The following is a 16,537-nucleotide window of genomic DNA, read 5'->3' on the forward strand; positions in this document are numbered from 1 at the left end:
TCCTGGACTTGCAAATTCAGGTAGCTGTCTTTCCCAGCTGATAGAAAAACTGCAATTTTTTACTCCATGGGCAAAATAGTATTTTAAAGCATTACATTCTAATGCATTTAGGTGGAAGACTAAACAGAACAAGGAATTTGGTTGGCTAGACATAATATAAACCTTTTTTAAAGGATAAGTCTTTTAATCTCTGTAAAATAATTAGGCTAATAATGTCCTTTAAAAGTCTTTGCATGGTGCTTTTCAGAGGACCAAAAGCCCGTTTTAAACTGGATAAGCTATTTTCATTCTACTGCAGGTTATTTTTAAAACATAAAATAGAAATTTAGCATTTTTACATAAATACTCATTTTGACAAAAAAGAATCCCATCTTTAAGCATTAGAGAGTCACTTCTACAAAATCAAAGAAGAATAAAAACTTGCTTATTTTTCAGATAATGACTAAATGTTATCTTAACTGCTCAGATGCAGGCTACCTCCTAATTTTTGACAGATCAGGCTGAGCTAAGGGAAACAATTTGTAATAAAAACAGAGTAGAAAGACTATGCTTCTGCCAGAACTGGGCTTATTATTGGTCTTTCACTAATGCCTCATCCTTCTTCTTTAAGCTTTGACAATTAAGTGTCCTGAGAAACCCGAACAGAAGCCAGTGGAGAAAAAACTGCCAGGTAAGAAGTCTTGGCTTGTTTCATTGCTCCTTTTCAAACAACTGTATTAAAGAATGGCAGCTGCCTCTGGCTTTGTCAGCTCCTGAAAGCTTTTCCTCTGTCACATAAAGAAATGACAAAGGCAGAAATGCTTTGAGAAAGTCATTATTCTTCTGGCCTTCATACTTTCTTTCAGTCCAGTTCGAAGATGGGAAGTTGATGATGCTGCTGCTGGTTTCATGATTAATGTGTCTGAGGCAATTAAAGGCCAGTTAACAGGGATGAAGTCTGGTGGATGTGTTAACCAAGTAACCAGAAGGTGAAGTCTTAAGAGGCAACCACACTGTGTATAAATCTAGATAATAAGGTCTAGTATCTAATACATGAATTTAGAAATCTAGTTCTGACCTTCATCAAATTTGTCTTTTGAAGTTTTAGTGCCTATAGTGAGACTAGAATGATTAAGACCATTCTAAATTAAGCTTATGTTTTGGAAATATGTGTCAAAATGAAGTTTGAGAGAAAATAAGTATTCAAGCTTTATTCTAAAATAAAAATCACATTTATTATCACAAGTTGCATAAAATCAGATAGATACAGCTTTTACAAAAATGTTTGATAGAAAAATATTCGTCTAAGTACAATGTGTGGTATTACAGGAATAACTCACTATTGCTGTGCCTTTAGATAAAGCTTCAAAAGAAGTTCAACCAAAATACTGAGTTTATCTATTGCAAACACAGGTATCACCTCTGCAACAAACTACGTCTACTCATTTGAGATCCATTACAAAAAATACCCCTTCCTCTAACTGACTTCATAATATAAACAACTCTGCTGACAATGTGTTTGGGACTAATAACTCCATAGCATTCCGAAGAATGTCACTAGTTCCACAGTGCCATTTGCTTACTTGTGCTGGGAAAGCCAATTCCTGGTAACGAATACTGCAAGGAACAGTTGCCAGATGCAAGTAGTCAGAACCTGGCTGGTGTGTGTCCCAAAGGTCACTTTGTTTAGCATGTAGAAATACAGACTCAAAAAAGGTAAATTACGAAGCCGTAACACGTATGGGATCAAAGGGCTTGATCTGTAGTAGCACATCCTGCCCTGTCCCCCACAGGTTAAAGCGTTTTCCACTTGACAGTAGCAGATTTGGTTTCAGGTACCAAAGACGTTATTGCCATGTTAGAACTGAAGCAGCAATACAGCCTTTCACTGTTGCTATAAGCAAGTGAAGTGAAACACTGGTACTTTGCTACAGCTCAGTGGCAGCAGCATTTTTCTAGTAACTTTTCTTTCTCTCCCCTCAACAGAGTCTATGACTATTCAGAAGGTCAAAGGACTGCTGTATCGCCTATTTAAAATTCCTGGTTCCGAACTGAAACTGTCCTATGAAAGTTCTAAAGTGAGTTAAAAACAGGTATTCAACAACAAAATAGTTCATGCTGCTAAAGGTCCATAGCATGTTCTAAAATACTATAAAGAAATTCATTTCACTTGAGGAGGGTTGTCTTCATGCTGTAATTTAGGCTCTAATTTCATTCCTGTAATATGACAGATTCTCCCTGATGGCAACTGCCTGCTATTTGGTTTACATGAAGGGATTTCAGTTTAAGTCTGATGAGGTGTTTTTGTTTTTTTGTTTTTTTGTTTTTTTGCTTTCTTATTCTAGTTGGAAGGAAAAGAAGTTGAACTAGACAATGACTTAAAGCCTTTGCAGTTTTACTCAATAGAAAGTGGAGACTGTGTGTTAGTACGGTGGTAAGAAGGGACTCTCTTGCTGGACTGAAGGAAAAGCTGACACAGGAACTGCAGAAGAGAGACAGACACACAGAGAGCCTCTGCCTGAGCAGACACACAGGTGAATATGAGTTTCACACATGGCACCAGAGGGCTGTATAACTGTTCTTTCAGCTCCTCAACTTGATCGTCAGCCTCCACGAAAACATCTGCTCATTTGTCCTTCTGGAGAGATACCAAACAGTGATTAAATAATGCTTCAATTAAATAAAACTCAAGGCCACCCTTTTGCCAAGATTTTATACTGCCTTCCCCCAGCAGCGGTGAGAATTTGTTTTACTGAACCGAGTACAGGGTGTAGTTGTGATCTCTTTGCTGACAAGATTAGTGCCGCACTCAGAGGTCACTTGCTCTTTGCTTTCATCTACATCCAATGACCATAAAGTGAACAAAACCCAGCAGTAATTTTGGAACTATCTATCTTAGATGATTAGGGTCAAAATGTGCCAGACCTTTCTTCTACCCTACAGTGTTAACATACCACATTATAAATAAGTTCTCAACACACTGCAAGGCCTTGCTAGTTATTTTACAATCTTTAGCATGCTGTTCCTCAATCTTATTTTACTTTCACTTGTGTAACCTCGGATTCATATCTAATAACACAGTGAGCTCTCAGAAATCCCTCCTAAATCAGGCCAAGTTTGCAGTACTTGAAGATTTGGTATAAGCAAGCCTTGATTTTATTTTTATCTAGAATGACAATGGTACAAATAAACTAATCACAAATCCTAGCCCTCGCTGCTGTCCCTGTCCCTGCACAGATGAGGGCAACCCCTTAGACAGCACAGAACCTGCTGCAGCAAGACTTACCAGCTGCCCTGGTGCTGAGCACAACTCTACACGGGATCCTGGAACAGCCCTACACTGAGTCAGAGCAGTAGTGCTTTAATTTACAAAAGACAGGCTAGTTGGCATTCTTATGTGCATTTATTAATTACAAGTAGGTCTTTGACTTTATAGAAAAATGATTTTTTTTTTTTTTTATCTTGAACATTTTGGTTTCTGTATCATCAACATCTATACTATAGAAAACGAATAGTATCAGTCCACTTGTAATTATCAAAAGGGATGTGCAAATATTGTTATACTGTAGTTGAAACCCAACATTAAAAGGTACCTAAATATTTCTTATTGTTCCAGGAATGAATCCAAATGTACACTTTTCCATGATCATTATACACTACCCTGTTTTCCAAGGCAAGTCCATCACCTTTCCTCACATCTACACGGATCTCCACACAGTTCCTTTAATCTCCAGAGCTCTCCCAGCTCCTGGGGAGAGTACTGGGGGGAAGACAACATGCCACTCTCACATGTCTTCTCACACAACCAGAGACCATCCTGTAAGAGAGAGAACCCTCTCAATATATTGTTTTTCTTAGAAAGTATGTCGTGTCCAACAAGCTTCACTTGCAAGAATCAGGTGTTTATTGTTTCCAGCAACAAAGGTCACACACAAAGGTCCCAAACTGATCTGCTAGACCTATTCAGAGGGTAGGGATGGAGTCTGAAGGTGGTTTGTGGCAGTTTCCTGGTTTGCCTTTTAAATACTTCTTTAGAATATTTTCCCTCTGGATTTTAACTCAATGGCTATTTCAATTCCTTTTTAAAGAAAAAAATATTTATCCTGTTTTATGCTACTTGGAACAGCAGTCATATCCTCTTTCTGTAAGGTCAGACAATTCCTTCAGACTTACTTGATATCGCTTGGGTCCTACAGCTGCCATCCAGATGCCCATGCTCACATCTTCACCCTGAGGTGACACATGAAAATAAAAAATACAGAAATGAGCACCAAGAAAGCATAAAGCGTGACTGTGGCCTGGAATAAGATGTATCTTCCACCTGCAGTAAAGAATGGTAATTACAAAAACCTACACTAGACTACTGCAGAGGTGTTAAAATAATCCTCCCACCTTTCCCATGATAATACACTGCTCTTACAAAAACAGAGTACAAAAAACAAGATTACAGCTCCAGAGGTTCTCAGTCCAAAACATCTGTGCTTTGACCTAGAACAGGCACTAAGCATAGCAACCAAAAACATGGCAAAAGCCCACATGAGCCAGGGGAACTCAATACTAACACTTGAGCAATGTTTTTTCTGACTCATCCAGTATATGCTGGGTTCCCAAGACCACTTTAATACAGAAAAACTGAACTAATCTTTATTACCTGGTAAGTTTTTAATCTTTCAGAGTTGCTTGCCAGCCATTGCACAATGTCTTTGGAGATGACATAGCCAGACCCACAAGCAAAGGCTGGATATGCAGGGCTTGGATACTCCAGTTCTTGCCACTTCCCAGTTCGATCAACTGCCCAATTCAGTCTGAAACTGAAGACCATGTTAGACATGAGATATATAGATATATATCTCATATAGAAGACCATACAGACATGAGATATATATAGGACTCTAGAGAGTCCTCTGTGGAACCTATGAACGCTGGTAACAACGGAAGTAATACTGATAAACAACTGAGAGGAAGAAGTAGGTGATCTAATTATCGTTCCTAGTTTTATTTCCCTAGGACACAAAGCTAAAATTGTAGCTGTTGCTTGGTCTCAGTCTTGAATAATAAGAGAAAGTTTTCAAAGCAAACAAAGGCAACTTTGACAGTCAGGTCTTTAGCATCTGCACTTTGCTGTTGGGCTCTGAACTAGGTAAGAAAACACATCCTTACCTATTTTATAACAGGCATATATGTGTCCTGCTAATTAACCCCTTTGGTTAATCAACATGACACAAAGGCAGTGCCTCAAGCAGGCATGCAGATAGCAATGTTATGCAACCCATTTTACTGTTAAAACTAGTGGCTGCTTAAAAACCAGGGAGCAGTAAGTACCTTCCCTAAGCTGTTTTCCAAATGAAGCTCAGCAAAGAGATGCTGCCATCACTGAATTACAAAAGAACTTCTTCCTGGCAGTGGTGTTCTCTAAGGAAGGGTTTATTCACTCCTAGAGGCATGCAGGAAGCAGACTCTGTCTGCACAGTCTCCCCACACGCTGCCAGCGAGGCAGAGCTCACTGCTGCACTGTGCAGCGCTATGGACCCTGCCAAAGGGAGGCAGCGAGAAGCATCCTGCTTCTCCTGTTTGGGAACGGGCTGCTACTGTGCTCCCCTGGCCTCACAGATACTTCATGCACTCATAGCTAAGAGACATAACTGGGTCAGTGCAGCAGGGTCTCCCTGTTTTACAAAGAGGTTCACCCATTGCTGATTTTCAGTCATGAGCACAAGCAGCTGAAAGCTTCAGTGAGCCACTAAGAATTGTCACCTCAGACAACAGCCCCGAAAGGGAGGAATTACAGCTGAGTGGCAGATCTGTTATCAGATGCTGCCCATTCCCAACTGAAGCCGACATGCTAAAGCACAAAGTAAATAAAAGTCTCATCTGATACCTGAATTCACTTTAGACTCAGTATCTTCCACTCCACTGAATCACAGCATGAAGGGTTCAACCCCCTCCAGACTGAGAAGATCTGCTTTGATAATCATTTTATACTTCCATAGTTATTTCAGCATTGTTCCCTACACATCACACTTCCCTGTCCTGAAGACTGTGACTATTAAAGAATTTATACTCAAAGCTGTCATTCCTACAGCTCTTTGAAATAATCACAAGATAACCAACTATTTCACACACTCAACCACACACCTTATTGCATCACTTTATGAGTAAGCCACAGGCAGGACCAGATTTGTGAAGGAAAGCAGCAAAGACCTGTTTTTCTTCAAGAGCAGAGGGTGACAGGAAGGCACATTGTACCATTATGCTATAGTAGCATAGTTTCTGCCCTATTGGATGTCATATCAGAGCTACAATGCATTCCATGGATGAAAGGGAAGATATGGGCTACTTTGATCCTCCTGGTTATTCACAAGTGTAATACAGGCTGGAAAGGTTCACTCAAAAATTTATATAATCAGATCTACTATTTTAAACAGCAGAAATGGGTAGCAATGCCTGAAATTCACAGATGTTACAATAAAGTGCAGACGGTAACAGAAATTTTGTTTCTCCTTTTTACCGCACTTCCTCAAGCCCACCAGAAAAATCACAGTGACATCACAAAAAGTAATATTTATAGTTCTGTACTAGGTACTTTCCTTTTAACTTCACTGTATTGCCAGAAGAGTCTTATTTACTTAAGTACCATGACAAAGATGTCTTTAATACATTTTAAAACCAGGTAGGTAAGATATTCAGCACGTTTAAATCATTGAAAAGGCATACTCTGGAAAGTTATTGTAAAGAACTGATTTCTGATTCTGAGATTCAAAGTTTTAACACGTTTAGAAGTCCTGCTCTTTACAACTGGCTTCCTTAGGCATAGGAGGGGAACCCACATGAAAACAGACTTAAATCACTAAACCATTCACTAAAGAAATGGTATCTATCTCTTAAAGATTTTTTTTTAAAAAAAACTTACTTTCCCCACCAAATGTTTGGCCTGTCCAATTTTTTCTGCAGTATCCTGTTGAAAACAGCTTCCAAATCAATGTAACAGTCATCATCCGTCTTCAGCAACAAGTCAAAACTTGTTGATTCAACTGTCCTGTAGCCAAAAAGGAAAGTGACGAGATGCTGAGCTGCACACCAAACTACAGACAATACGCTCTGCAAGGGGATTTTTGGGTTGCAGGGGGGAAGCAAGAGGGAAGGAATGTCTTTCCTACCCTTGATTTTTACATGTTTTCTCTATCAGCCAAGGCTGACTGCTTGTCCTTCAAAGGAGATGCAGCCGTATCCTATGAGGATCTTACAACTCAGATTTGTGTATGAGCAGAAGAAAACAAATTTGAAGTTTTGTTCTCCAGGACAGATGGTGGATTTACTAATGAGACCATCTTAAGCAGTGTTGACCTCAGAAGGATATGAATCCCTGATGCTGTTGGCAGCACAGCTGTTAGAAGCTGTTAGAAGCCACTGGCTACACGTCAGTAGCCTACTTTCAGGAGACAGTTCAAGGGCAATGAGAAGGTGACAGGTGGTAAAAAACATCTGTGGAAACAACTCTGTACTTTCTCTTTTTTCTGTAAATGAGCCCTTCAAATATGAAAAATGTTATCTTTACCTGTCTGAAATAGTTGAATGTGACATGCATAAAATAACCAAAAAAGCTTAAGATTCTAGGGATCATGGCTGGGTTGGTTACAAACATTTGTCAGGGTAACTTCTTGTAACAAGAAGGGTATTTTTAAAAGCCTTTTATTACTAAATCTTGAAAAACTGCTAATCTGTAAGAAATTATCACAAAATTCTAAGTCTTGAAATGCACACCTTCTTTTAGAACTGAAAGCATGGTTCAGTTTTTCAGTTACATTCATAGCCATGGAATATATGAAGTAAGTGCATAATCTTGCAAGCAACTAAAATGAATTTTGGTTAAATTATAACTGTCAGCTATATTTCTTACTCCACAGCAGCATCAATTAACTGAAACAGTTGTCTCAGAGTGAGGGAAATCACTGCAAATTAGAGGTAGAAACTTACTAGATTCACCACAGACAATGCACTGCACTATGACTATTCCTCCTATCAGCCTTCTGTCCCCCTTGTACAAAGGCTTCCAGTCCTTCCCCTCCACTCATGATTATGGGACTGCAGCAATGGCCACAAACTGAAACACTGAGTAATTATATAAACTGGCCAAAAACCATCTTTAAAATACTAAAAATGCTAGTTTTAGCTTAGATGCAAATGAAAAGAAATTACAAGGAGAAATGAAAATGCTTACACCTGGACTCTTTTGAAAGCACCAAGGGTCAGCTTTCAAAAAACTATAGGCACTGCCACTTTACTCACTACATTCACTTGTGAGAGAGAAATACAACTTCATGAAGTAAATCACAAAAGGCATGTATTTCATGGAACCCATCAAACAACATAATCTGCTGGATCATCTTTCACTACAACCAGCACCATTCCTAAGAGAAAATAAGAAAATACTTTCTTTTCATCTTACCATCGGTAGAAGTTCAGCAGTTTGGAGGGAACGTTTCTGTAAGTGTCAATCACATCTACAAAAACAATGTCATCATAGGTACTGCTTTCTTCCTTCAATAAAGCATCTTCTTTCTCAAGGTTTTTTATGTGCCTTGCAAATCTTTCTGGGCGAGTATGGAGGCTTTTTAAAAGAGCATCACCTTCTGAAAGAAACAGCACCCACTGTTTGTTTAAACAAAGATGTATATCTACATATTATTCCACACTTCCCTTGCATCATACAGGGCACAGATTGACAAAATGAACCTGAAGAAGCATTCGAATTAATGGGGTTATGAAAATCCTGAAATTAATTCTAAAATTTCTAAAAAATGGTAAAAGCTGCAGAACAACAAAGAAGTAAATTTTTGTATAAGGCCTGACACTGAAAGTTTAAAGTAAAAAAAAGTATTCTCTTCCTTTTCAGTAATGAAAAAATTCAACTTTTTAAGGTTCCTTAATATAAAGGACTGTCTGGGACTTCACTATTACTCTTACCTGTAGAGTAAAAAGGCCACTGTCAATTACTCCTAAGTAGATGTATCTAACATTAAAAAATAAACACACTAACAAACAAACAACGCTGTGCTAAATATAATCAAATAGGCATTGCTTTGATGTAGCACAGATGGTCCCTGCTGAACCACATCACGTAACTGCAGGTAAAAGCTAAAAATATCCTGCAGATAAGGAGGTAGTTTGTGGTACTGAAGCAGAGTTTGACAAACAAGATGGATGGGCTTTAGCACACACCTCAATTCAGGCTCCTACACAGATGACAAGACAACAGAACTGCCCAATTATATCTGCCAGTCCTGGCCACAAAACCACAGCAAAATAACACTCTCAAAGTCACTGCTTATGCTGGCTATAATGAACCAAGAAGAACACATTGACTCCAGTGTTATGTGGCCAAAATCTTAGAAAATGGAAAGGGCTCCTATAAAATCCCTGAACATTCTGCTGAAATAGGTGTAAAAGAGCAACAACAGGGATGGAAACTGTTTGTCCATATTAAACATTGTGATGCAGTACCTCTAACTGCAAAACTGGAAAAAAGCGTGAAAAATATCAGGGGAAGATTTCATTGCATGACATTTTTAGACTTGATTTTGAGTAACAGAAAACCAAGAAGAGAGTCTAGATAAAAAGACAAAGGGATGCAAGTCAACTGGAGTGGCTGACAAGAAGGCAAGCAAAGGAACCACTTCAGGACATTGACTTTAAGCAGAAAAAGAGCCAGGAAGAAAATGTTTCTGCTAAAAGAAAACCTAGGGTGACTAAATTCATGAAGACAGCACGAATTATACATAGAAGTGTAATTTAAATTACCTGTTTTACCATAACATCAAATGTCATGCTACATTTTGTGGACTTACCTTGAATAGTGTAGATAAAACCACCTGCTATTCCCTCCACACCTTCTGTGAGCTCATGTGGCAGTGACCCTTCCCCTGCCTGTTAGGAACAGATGAATGGAAATTAATAGATAATTCATCTCTCATTATCCATGTGTTTTCCCTCTGATTTTAAGGTGTGAAGTTTTCTGGCAACTAAGAATGAAATTAATTTAAAGCTTTGCTGGTGTAGGCACCTGCATAATACCAGAATCACAGAACATCCTGAGCTGGAAGGGACCCACAACAATTATGGATGTCCAACTCCTGGTCTCGCACAGGACCACACCAAGAATCACAAAATGTGCCATGAAAGACTAAGATTTTTAACTAAATTTTTGTGACTTTTTTTAGAGTTTCACCCATAACTAGCAGTACCACTGAAACTTCCAGAAGATTAGTTTTGAAGTTGACAGCAAAATGCAAAATTATTCCGGCTGAATTACGACAACACAGGATGTTTAGGCAAGCAACAATTTGACACAAAAAGAGACACACTACCAAAAAGGAAATAACCAGACTTTATCCCACCAGTTGGGATTTTAGCACAGGATTTCTGACCCACATTTTGCCACCTCTGATATACTGATACTGCTTCACATCTGACAAAAGCAATGAGAGCTTTACTCCCCTCAAAATAAAATTACACTTACAAGTGTTATTTTTCTGCAAGATGGCAAAGCAAAACTTCTCTTCTGAGACAAAAGGAGAAACCCAACTGAACTGATGATTTACAGAGAGAAACACAGCAAAGTAAAACACTAAATTCTCAACACTTTAGGAAAAACAGAAACATGGTGGAAAGGAAGGTGAGGGGACTCACTGTAATGACTCTGAAAACACCTCCTCCATCATTCACCATCACTTTATGAAGGTTTCTTGAAACTAAGCCCTGAAGATCCTGGCTCTCCCACACAATGGTACCTTCAAAACTCTGGCAAGAGAGCAAAACACTATTATGCAGGTATAGAGAGGCTTAAAAACATGGAAGTCAAACAGTTTGGGCTCTTTAAAATTATTTTATAGTCAACTTCACATAAGACTTAGCTGAAGTGCGTAACAAATGCTTCACTTACACTTCAATAAAACTAAGTTACACATAAACAAAACGCATCGGTGAAACTCAGTAGCACATCATCATTCTTTTGAAACTAATCATGAATCTCTGTATTAAACTTTTAACAAAAGCCTAGTGTAAAAGATTTTGGCTCTCTAAAATCATCAAAATAGCATTTAAAAGTGACCCGAAGTGAAGTTTTAAAAATCAAATATAAAATCCTGCTTTATAAAGAGAATACATTAAAACAGATTTGGAAACAAGCTCAGCTTTTATCATTATCTGCCAAACAGAGATCAGAGACTTGATCCTGACACCAGCAAAACTCAAAGAAAAATATGGCCTCCTTCATCACAGTACAGGTGTCACAAGCTACTGTAGGAGTGACAGAATTGTCACCTCACATCCTGGCTGATAAGGAAGAAAAAGACAAGTGAATAACTTCAAATTTTCTGGTTTTAACTGTCAAATTAGGCTATGCCCCTCCATGTTTTACATATGTGTGTGTGTAAATTCTTGCATTTGAAAGGACTTAATTTCAACTCTAAACTGAAGACCCCCGAGAACATGCAAAGGAAGAGGTGGTAAGCTGTACAAGTAAGAGTATTAGAAGAATTTTATTTTTGTAAATTTTTAAAGCAATTTCCCCCTTATGAAAAGGTAGGGTTGTTATACTCCTGACTCCTGGATGAGCACATTCCATTTTGTCTCTCCCAGTTTCATAGGAAACACACTGGTTGTTAGTGTGGGTGTTGGAACAGAAAAATAACTTGTTTGTAGATGCATCTCTGTTGCTGTAGGAAGTCTGTTTACTTATACCAACCTCTCATCTCTTCCCCATTTTAGCTTCCTTGTACATTAGAAACCTTCTCCAAAAATGCTCCAGTTACTGAAACACCTTTAAGTCTAGATTAGAGTTCAGCTCACCTTTTTGCTTTCCTCTAGAATTAAGTCTTAACAACTGCAGCAGTCTAAGTGTTTAATGACAGTTGTGTATTTCAGAAGTCTCTCATCTATTATTTTAAATGCCAGCTTTATAAGCTAATAATGGAGCTAGCCAGTGTTTATTCAAGGCTGACTTCCGTGCTCAACACCTTCCCCTCGTTTCACAGAATCACAGAATAAGCTGAATTGGAAGGGACCCATAAGGATCATCCTATCCAACTCCTGACCCTGCAGGACCATTCCCAAATCACATCCTCTGCCTGCAAGCATTGGCCAAACTCTTCTTGAACTCTTGGCTTGGTGCTATGACCACTTCCCCGGAGAGCCTGTTCCAATGCCCAAACACCCTCTTTTTCTAACATCCAGCCCAACCCCCCCTAACTCTGCTTCAGGCCATTCCCCCAGGTCCTGTCTCTGGTCACCAGAGAGGAGATATCAGTGCCTGCTCCTCCTTTTCCCCATATGAGGAAGCTGTAACAGCAGTGAGATCTCCCCTCAGTCTCCTCCAGCCTGAACAGACCCAGTGCCCTCAGCCATTCCTCAAATGCCTTCCCCTCAAGGCCCTTCACCATCTTCACTGCCCTCCTTTGGACACTCTCTAACAGTTCAATGTCTTTGTTTCATTGAGGCCCCAAAACTGCTCCCGGCACTCGAGGTGAGGCCGCCCCAGCTCAGAGCAGAGGGGACAATCCCCTCCCTTGCCCAGCTGGCCATGCTGTGCCTGAATGCAGCATGAGGACACAGCTGGCCTTCCTGGCTGTCAGGGCACTGCTGACTCATACTCAGCTCTCTGTTGTTTAATTATTTCTCAGTTATCAAAATAAATGAACCAATATTAAGACTTTTTCTAGTGGTTCAATTTCTCTTCCTACAGTGTCATTTCCCATTCCAATGTTTTTTACTGTAGGGATTGGGCTCTAATCACACTTCAGCGTCCTCTTTTATAAACACAACCTTTGGAAAGTTGTTTAGTGAACAGGTGAGGCCTTTAGGAGCAAGAGAGTCCTTTCATGCCTCAGCAAGCAGAAGCATTAGAGCTCTCACCACTGACTGTTACTGCTACGGACTTCAAACGTTCCAGGAGACTTAATGAGTTACTACCAGTGAACCTCAGTGTAAGGTGTCCTAAGGCTGCAAACTATCATTATTTTCCAGGCTGAGAGACTTGTAAGCAAATTTTCTAATGACTTTAGCCTTCAGCTATTCTTACTCTAAGCCACTTAATGAAAGCTGAGGCCAAAAACTGTCTAAAGCAAAAACATTAGTGGCACACCTGGGACTACATCATCTGTTTTTCCCCATTTAAATTCCAGCCTTGTTGCTGCCAGAGCGCAGCGGCATTTACAGTGAATACCGAACAGGTGAACCGACATAATGCAGCCCTGCCAAACTCCTTTCCTCATCTTAAACAGTGCTGTGCTTTTTGTTCCTCCAACTACTCCCCACAAGTAACAAGGAATATGTGCACTACAGAATCCCGATCTCATGCAAGCGGCCCACGGCTTTTTGACAAAGTAAGTGCATCGCTAAGACTTGTCTGTAAGAGCCCTGTGTGCTTTGGTTATCTGCTGGCGCTTCTGCTGTTCTGCGCTTTCAGTCGTTCCAAAGCTGAACGATCGATTCTGCCTCTCGCAATCTGGCCTGCCAGATGCTTATTCTAATGCTGCATTTCCTTGCCTTTCCCCGAGACGAGCAGGAAGAGCAGCACTTCAGCTGGAAGATGAATGAAGCTCTTCAGCAGTCTGTACAATCCATTACTTCTTCAAGGTGGAAAGACAGAGAATAGACGCTGTCTCAGACACCATCCTATGACAATTAAACAGTTCACTCAGCTCAGTGCTCTCAAACAAGAAGACAGGAACACGTGGGCATTGCCTCCTCCTCTGAATCATCGCGTATGCTTCAGCATCCTGAGCATCACAGGAGACTGCGTGCTGTGCATAAGCCCCTATTCATCTACACTGGAAACATCGTGTTACCCTGTAAGCGTTCAGCGCATGACACACATCAGATTAAGGAAGCCCACACAAAGAAATATATGAATACTAATATTCTCTCTCTCTCTCAAGGAAACACTTCCCATCTGCCTCTCAGGAAAACTGCAACCATTTATAGCAAAATTACAATGCCTGGAATTTTAGCATCTCAAAACAAAGTCTTACAGGGGAAAGGCTCACACGATAGACTACCAAATTACCAACATTCTTTTTAAAAATGTAAAATAAACACTCAATCATTTTAGATTGCCAAATTATATTAGATTTAGATTGCCAAAATACATGCACAAAATACTCTAAGTGGTTTGCTCACCTGAAAGGTCTCCTGCCAACATAACAACTTGCACAGTATTACGTAAACACTGTCTAAGATGATAAAGCAATCAAGCCAGCTGCAGATTCCCCTTAAAATTAACAGATTCCCAAATGCATTCATTAATATAGAGCCAGGGGAATAAATCAGGGAATAAATTGTCTTCTCTTCCCTCTTCAACCTTCTCTTGCTTCTTTCTTTCATAAAACAATTTCTTTACTAATAAAACAACCCAGACCTAAAGACAACTTACAGAAATAGCAGCAAGAGTCCAGGAAAATATTTAAATTAAAGGAAACTGTCTAAAATGGTAGCTGAGATATCTAGCGAGAGATCACTGGTCCACTGAGAACAATTCCTTATACCTGGGAGGGTCTGCTAACTAGAATTCTCCTTCTGAGTCAACCTTTATTCATTAAACCTTCACTGTAAAAACATCAGGGTATTCTCCTATGATATTATGTTCCTTTTGTGTTTAATCACCTTCCTTCCTATGCAGCCACAAGCAGGTTCCATATCCCTATACCAAAAGCAAAAGTCACTGCAAAAGTAACACAAAATATCTTGACGCAGATGCAGAAATCTCTTTTCCAGCTGCTCCTTAGAAACCTGTGCCATCCTTCCCTCCCTATCTTGTGTGCTAATGTCTGATACAACAGAAGGGAGAAAGAAGCATCTCATTTTCTGGTAAACTCTCCCACAGAATCAAAGCAGGTACAGTTTTCAATCAGAAATAGGTAAGTTTTCAATCAGAAATAGGTAAGTTTTCTGAAGTTGCTATTATTTGACAATGTAATTTTTTATCAATTTGTATTTTCAAGGCTTATATTTTATAATTATGTGTGATAACAAGATGCTGTAAAACAAATACTGGATTTCAGCATATCCCTGCAACTACTTACCCATTCTGTGATTCTGGGAACTAACATTCTAGAGGTTTCCACTTGCCCTTTTCTGCCTCAAGCAAAGGCCAGTTTTATCAGTCAGTCTGTCAGATGACTCAAAAGGACTGCTGGCAGTTCTGATACTGCACATACCTCTGGCAAAATAAACTGCTCCACTGGCTTGTACCACAATCTGTTCACCTGCACTCCACAGCTTGGGGGACTAAAGCGAGCACTGAAGATCGCTTCCTGTGAACAACAGGGAAAAAAACCCCAAAATTTAAAAAAACCAACAAGACGCACATTAAACGTGCTACTGTATTACACAGGTAATCAAATGGCTCTTAGATAATAACAAATTACATGAAGATTCTGCATTGCCAAATTCCAATCTTCAGAAAACAGTTTCCAAGCTCTCTTACAATACCAACTTTTCTTCACTGGAAGTAAAAAGCTAATGCAGATAAAACTATCAGACATCGAACACTTAGGAATTCTACAATTTAGGAAATGTGAACTTGAATAGAGTATAACTTTATTTTTATTATGGCTATTATAAACCAAACTCCTCGGAAGTTCATCATGGAAATCATAATTCTTTCTACTGCAGCATTGGCAGAAGTTTTGAAATTGGCCTATCAAGTTATTAGTTGAGATAAATATAATATATCAAATGCAACAATCTTGCTCAAAGATTTTTTCCCTCCAAATCACAAAGCTATTCTATCAAACCCATAACAGCTTGGGACTGGGGGAAATGATCAATGAAGTCTGATTATTACCATTAAATAATAGCAGTTCCTAGAAATCTATAAATGTCTTGCCAGAAGACAGACAAGAAAAAACTACAGCTGTCCTGCATCTCTGCTTGAAGACACCAAATGTATGTTTCTGCACATTTTAAATATATTCCAGAGGTTTTTCTTTTATTCCTTAATAACTATCAATATTTACAACTTCAAATACAATACAAATAAATAATTGGAATTAGATATAAGTGCTCTTTCATAACAGCATCTCGATTAACTCATAGCACTTTGTGAATTCCATTTTTTCCTCATCCAGGATGTGCCTCTGTATACATATATAAAAGAATTTAAAATGCAACAGAAGAAAAATATTAATTCATACACTTGTCAGTTAAGTACTTCTCTTCTAACTCACCAAGACTGCATGTCACTTTCTGTAAGAACTTAATCCCCAAAAAAGAGACATCATGCTTTCAAAAGTTAACTACAATACTCTACCTCATGTTCTGCCTGGTACAGCTTTACAGTGATGTTCCTCTGGAATCCCACCCCATCGGGCTCATAAAATACCCCAAGGCTGGTAATGACAATGGGGTAAAGGACACGGAAGTTCACACTGACGATTCTGTCTTCAGACAGCACAGAAGGTGTGTCCTCAGGGAGACTGAATGCTTCAATTTCCTGATTCAAAACTGTATGAAAAGGAAAGGCCAGAGATGAGGTGAGAAAAGTTCATGGTGCCTGGATACA

General features: G+C 39.2%; 2 protein-coding genes across 5 annotated transcripts in view; one reads left to right on the top strand and one right to left on the bottom strand.

The window, feature by feature from the left end:
- Positions 1 to 4,065, top strand: part of TBCE (tubulin folding cofactor E) — a 50,470-nt gene extending 46,405 nt beyond the window's left edge. For all 3 annotated transcript variants that reach the window (XM_040057521.1, XM_040057520.1, XM_040057522.1), the window contains exons 15-17: positions 611 to 670; positions 1,966 to 2,057; positions 2,325 to 4,065. In XM_040057521.1, coding sequence (XP_039913455.1) covers positions 611 to 670; positions 1,966 to 2,057; positions 2,325 to 2,417 — 245 coding nt within the window. In that variant the 3' untranslated portion in view covers positions 2,418 to 4,065. The remainder of the gene's footprint in view (positions 1 to 610; positions 671 to 1,965; positions 2,058 to 2,324) is intronic.
- B3GALNT2 (beta-1,3-N-acetylgalactosaminyltransferase 2) overlaps positions 3,655 to 16,537 on the bottom strand; it is a 28,303-nt gene continuing 15,420 nt past the window's right edge. For both annotated transcript variants that reach the window (XM_040057523.2, XM_040057525.2), the window contains exons 4-12: positions 16,286 to 16,479; positions 15,192 to 15,287; positions 10,666 to 10,776; positions 9,825 to 9,903; positions 8,426 to 8,609; positions 6,890 to 7,015; positions 4,631 to 4,790; positions 4,153 to 4,209; positions 3,655 to 3,796 (exon numbers count right to left, since the gene is read on the bottom strand). In XM_040057523.2, the coding sequence (XP_039913457.1) occupies positions 3,662 to 3,796; positions 4,153 to 4,209; positions 4,631 to 4,790; positions 6,890 to 7,015; positions 8,426 to 8,609; positions 9,825 to 9,903; positions 10,666 to 10,776; positions 15,192 to 15,287; positions 16,286 to 16,479 (1,142 nt within the window). In that variant the 3' untranslated portion in view covers positions 3,655 to 3,661. The remainder of the gene's footprint in view (positions 3,797 to 4,152; positions 4,210 to 4,630; positions 4,791 to 6,889; positions 7,016 to 8,425; positions 8,610 to 9,824; positions 9,904 to 10,665; positions 10,777 to 15,191; positions 15,288 to 16,285; positions 16,480 to 16,537) is intronic.

This window comes from Hirundo rustica, chromosome 3 (assembly GCF_015227805.2).
Source record: "Hirundo rustica isolate bHirRus1 chromosome 3, bHirRus1.pri.v3, whole genome shotgun sequence".
NCBI lineage: Eukaryota > Metazoa > Chordata > Aves > Passeriformes > Hirundinidae > Hirundo > Hirundo rustica.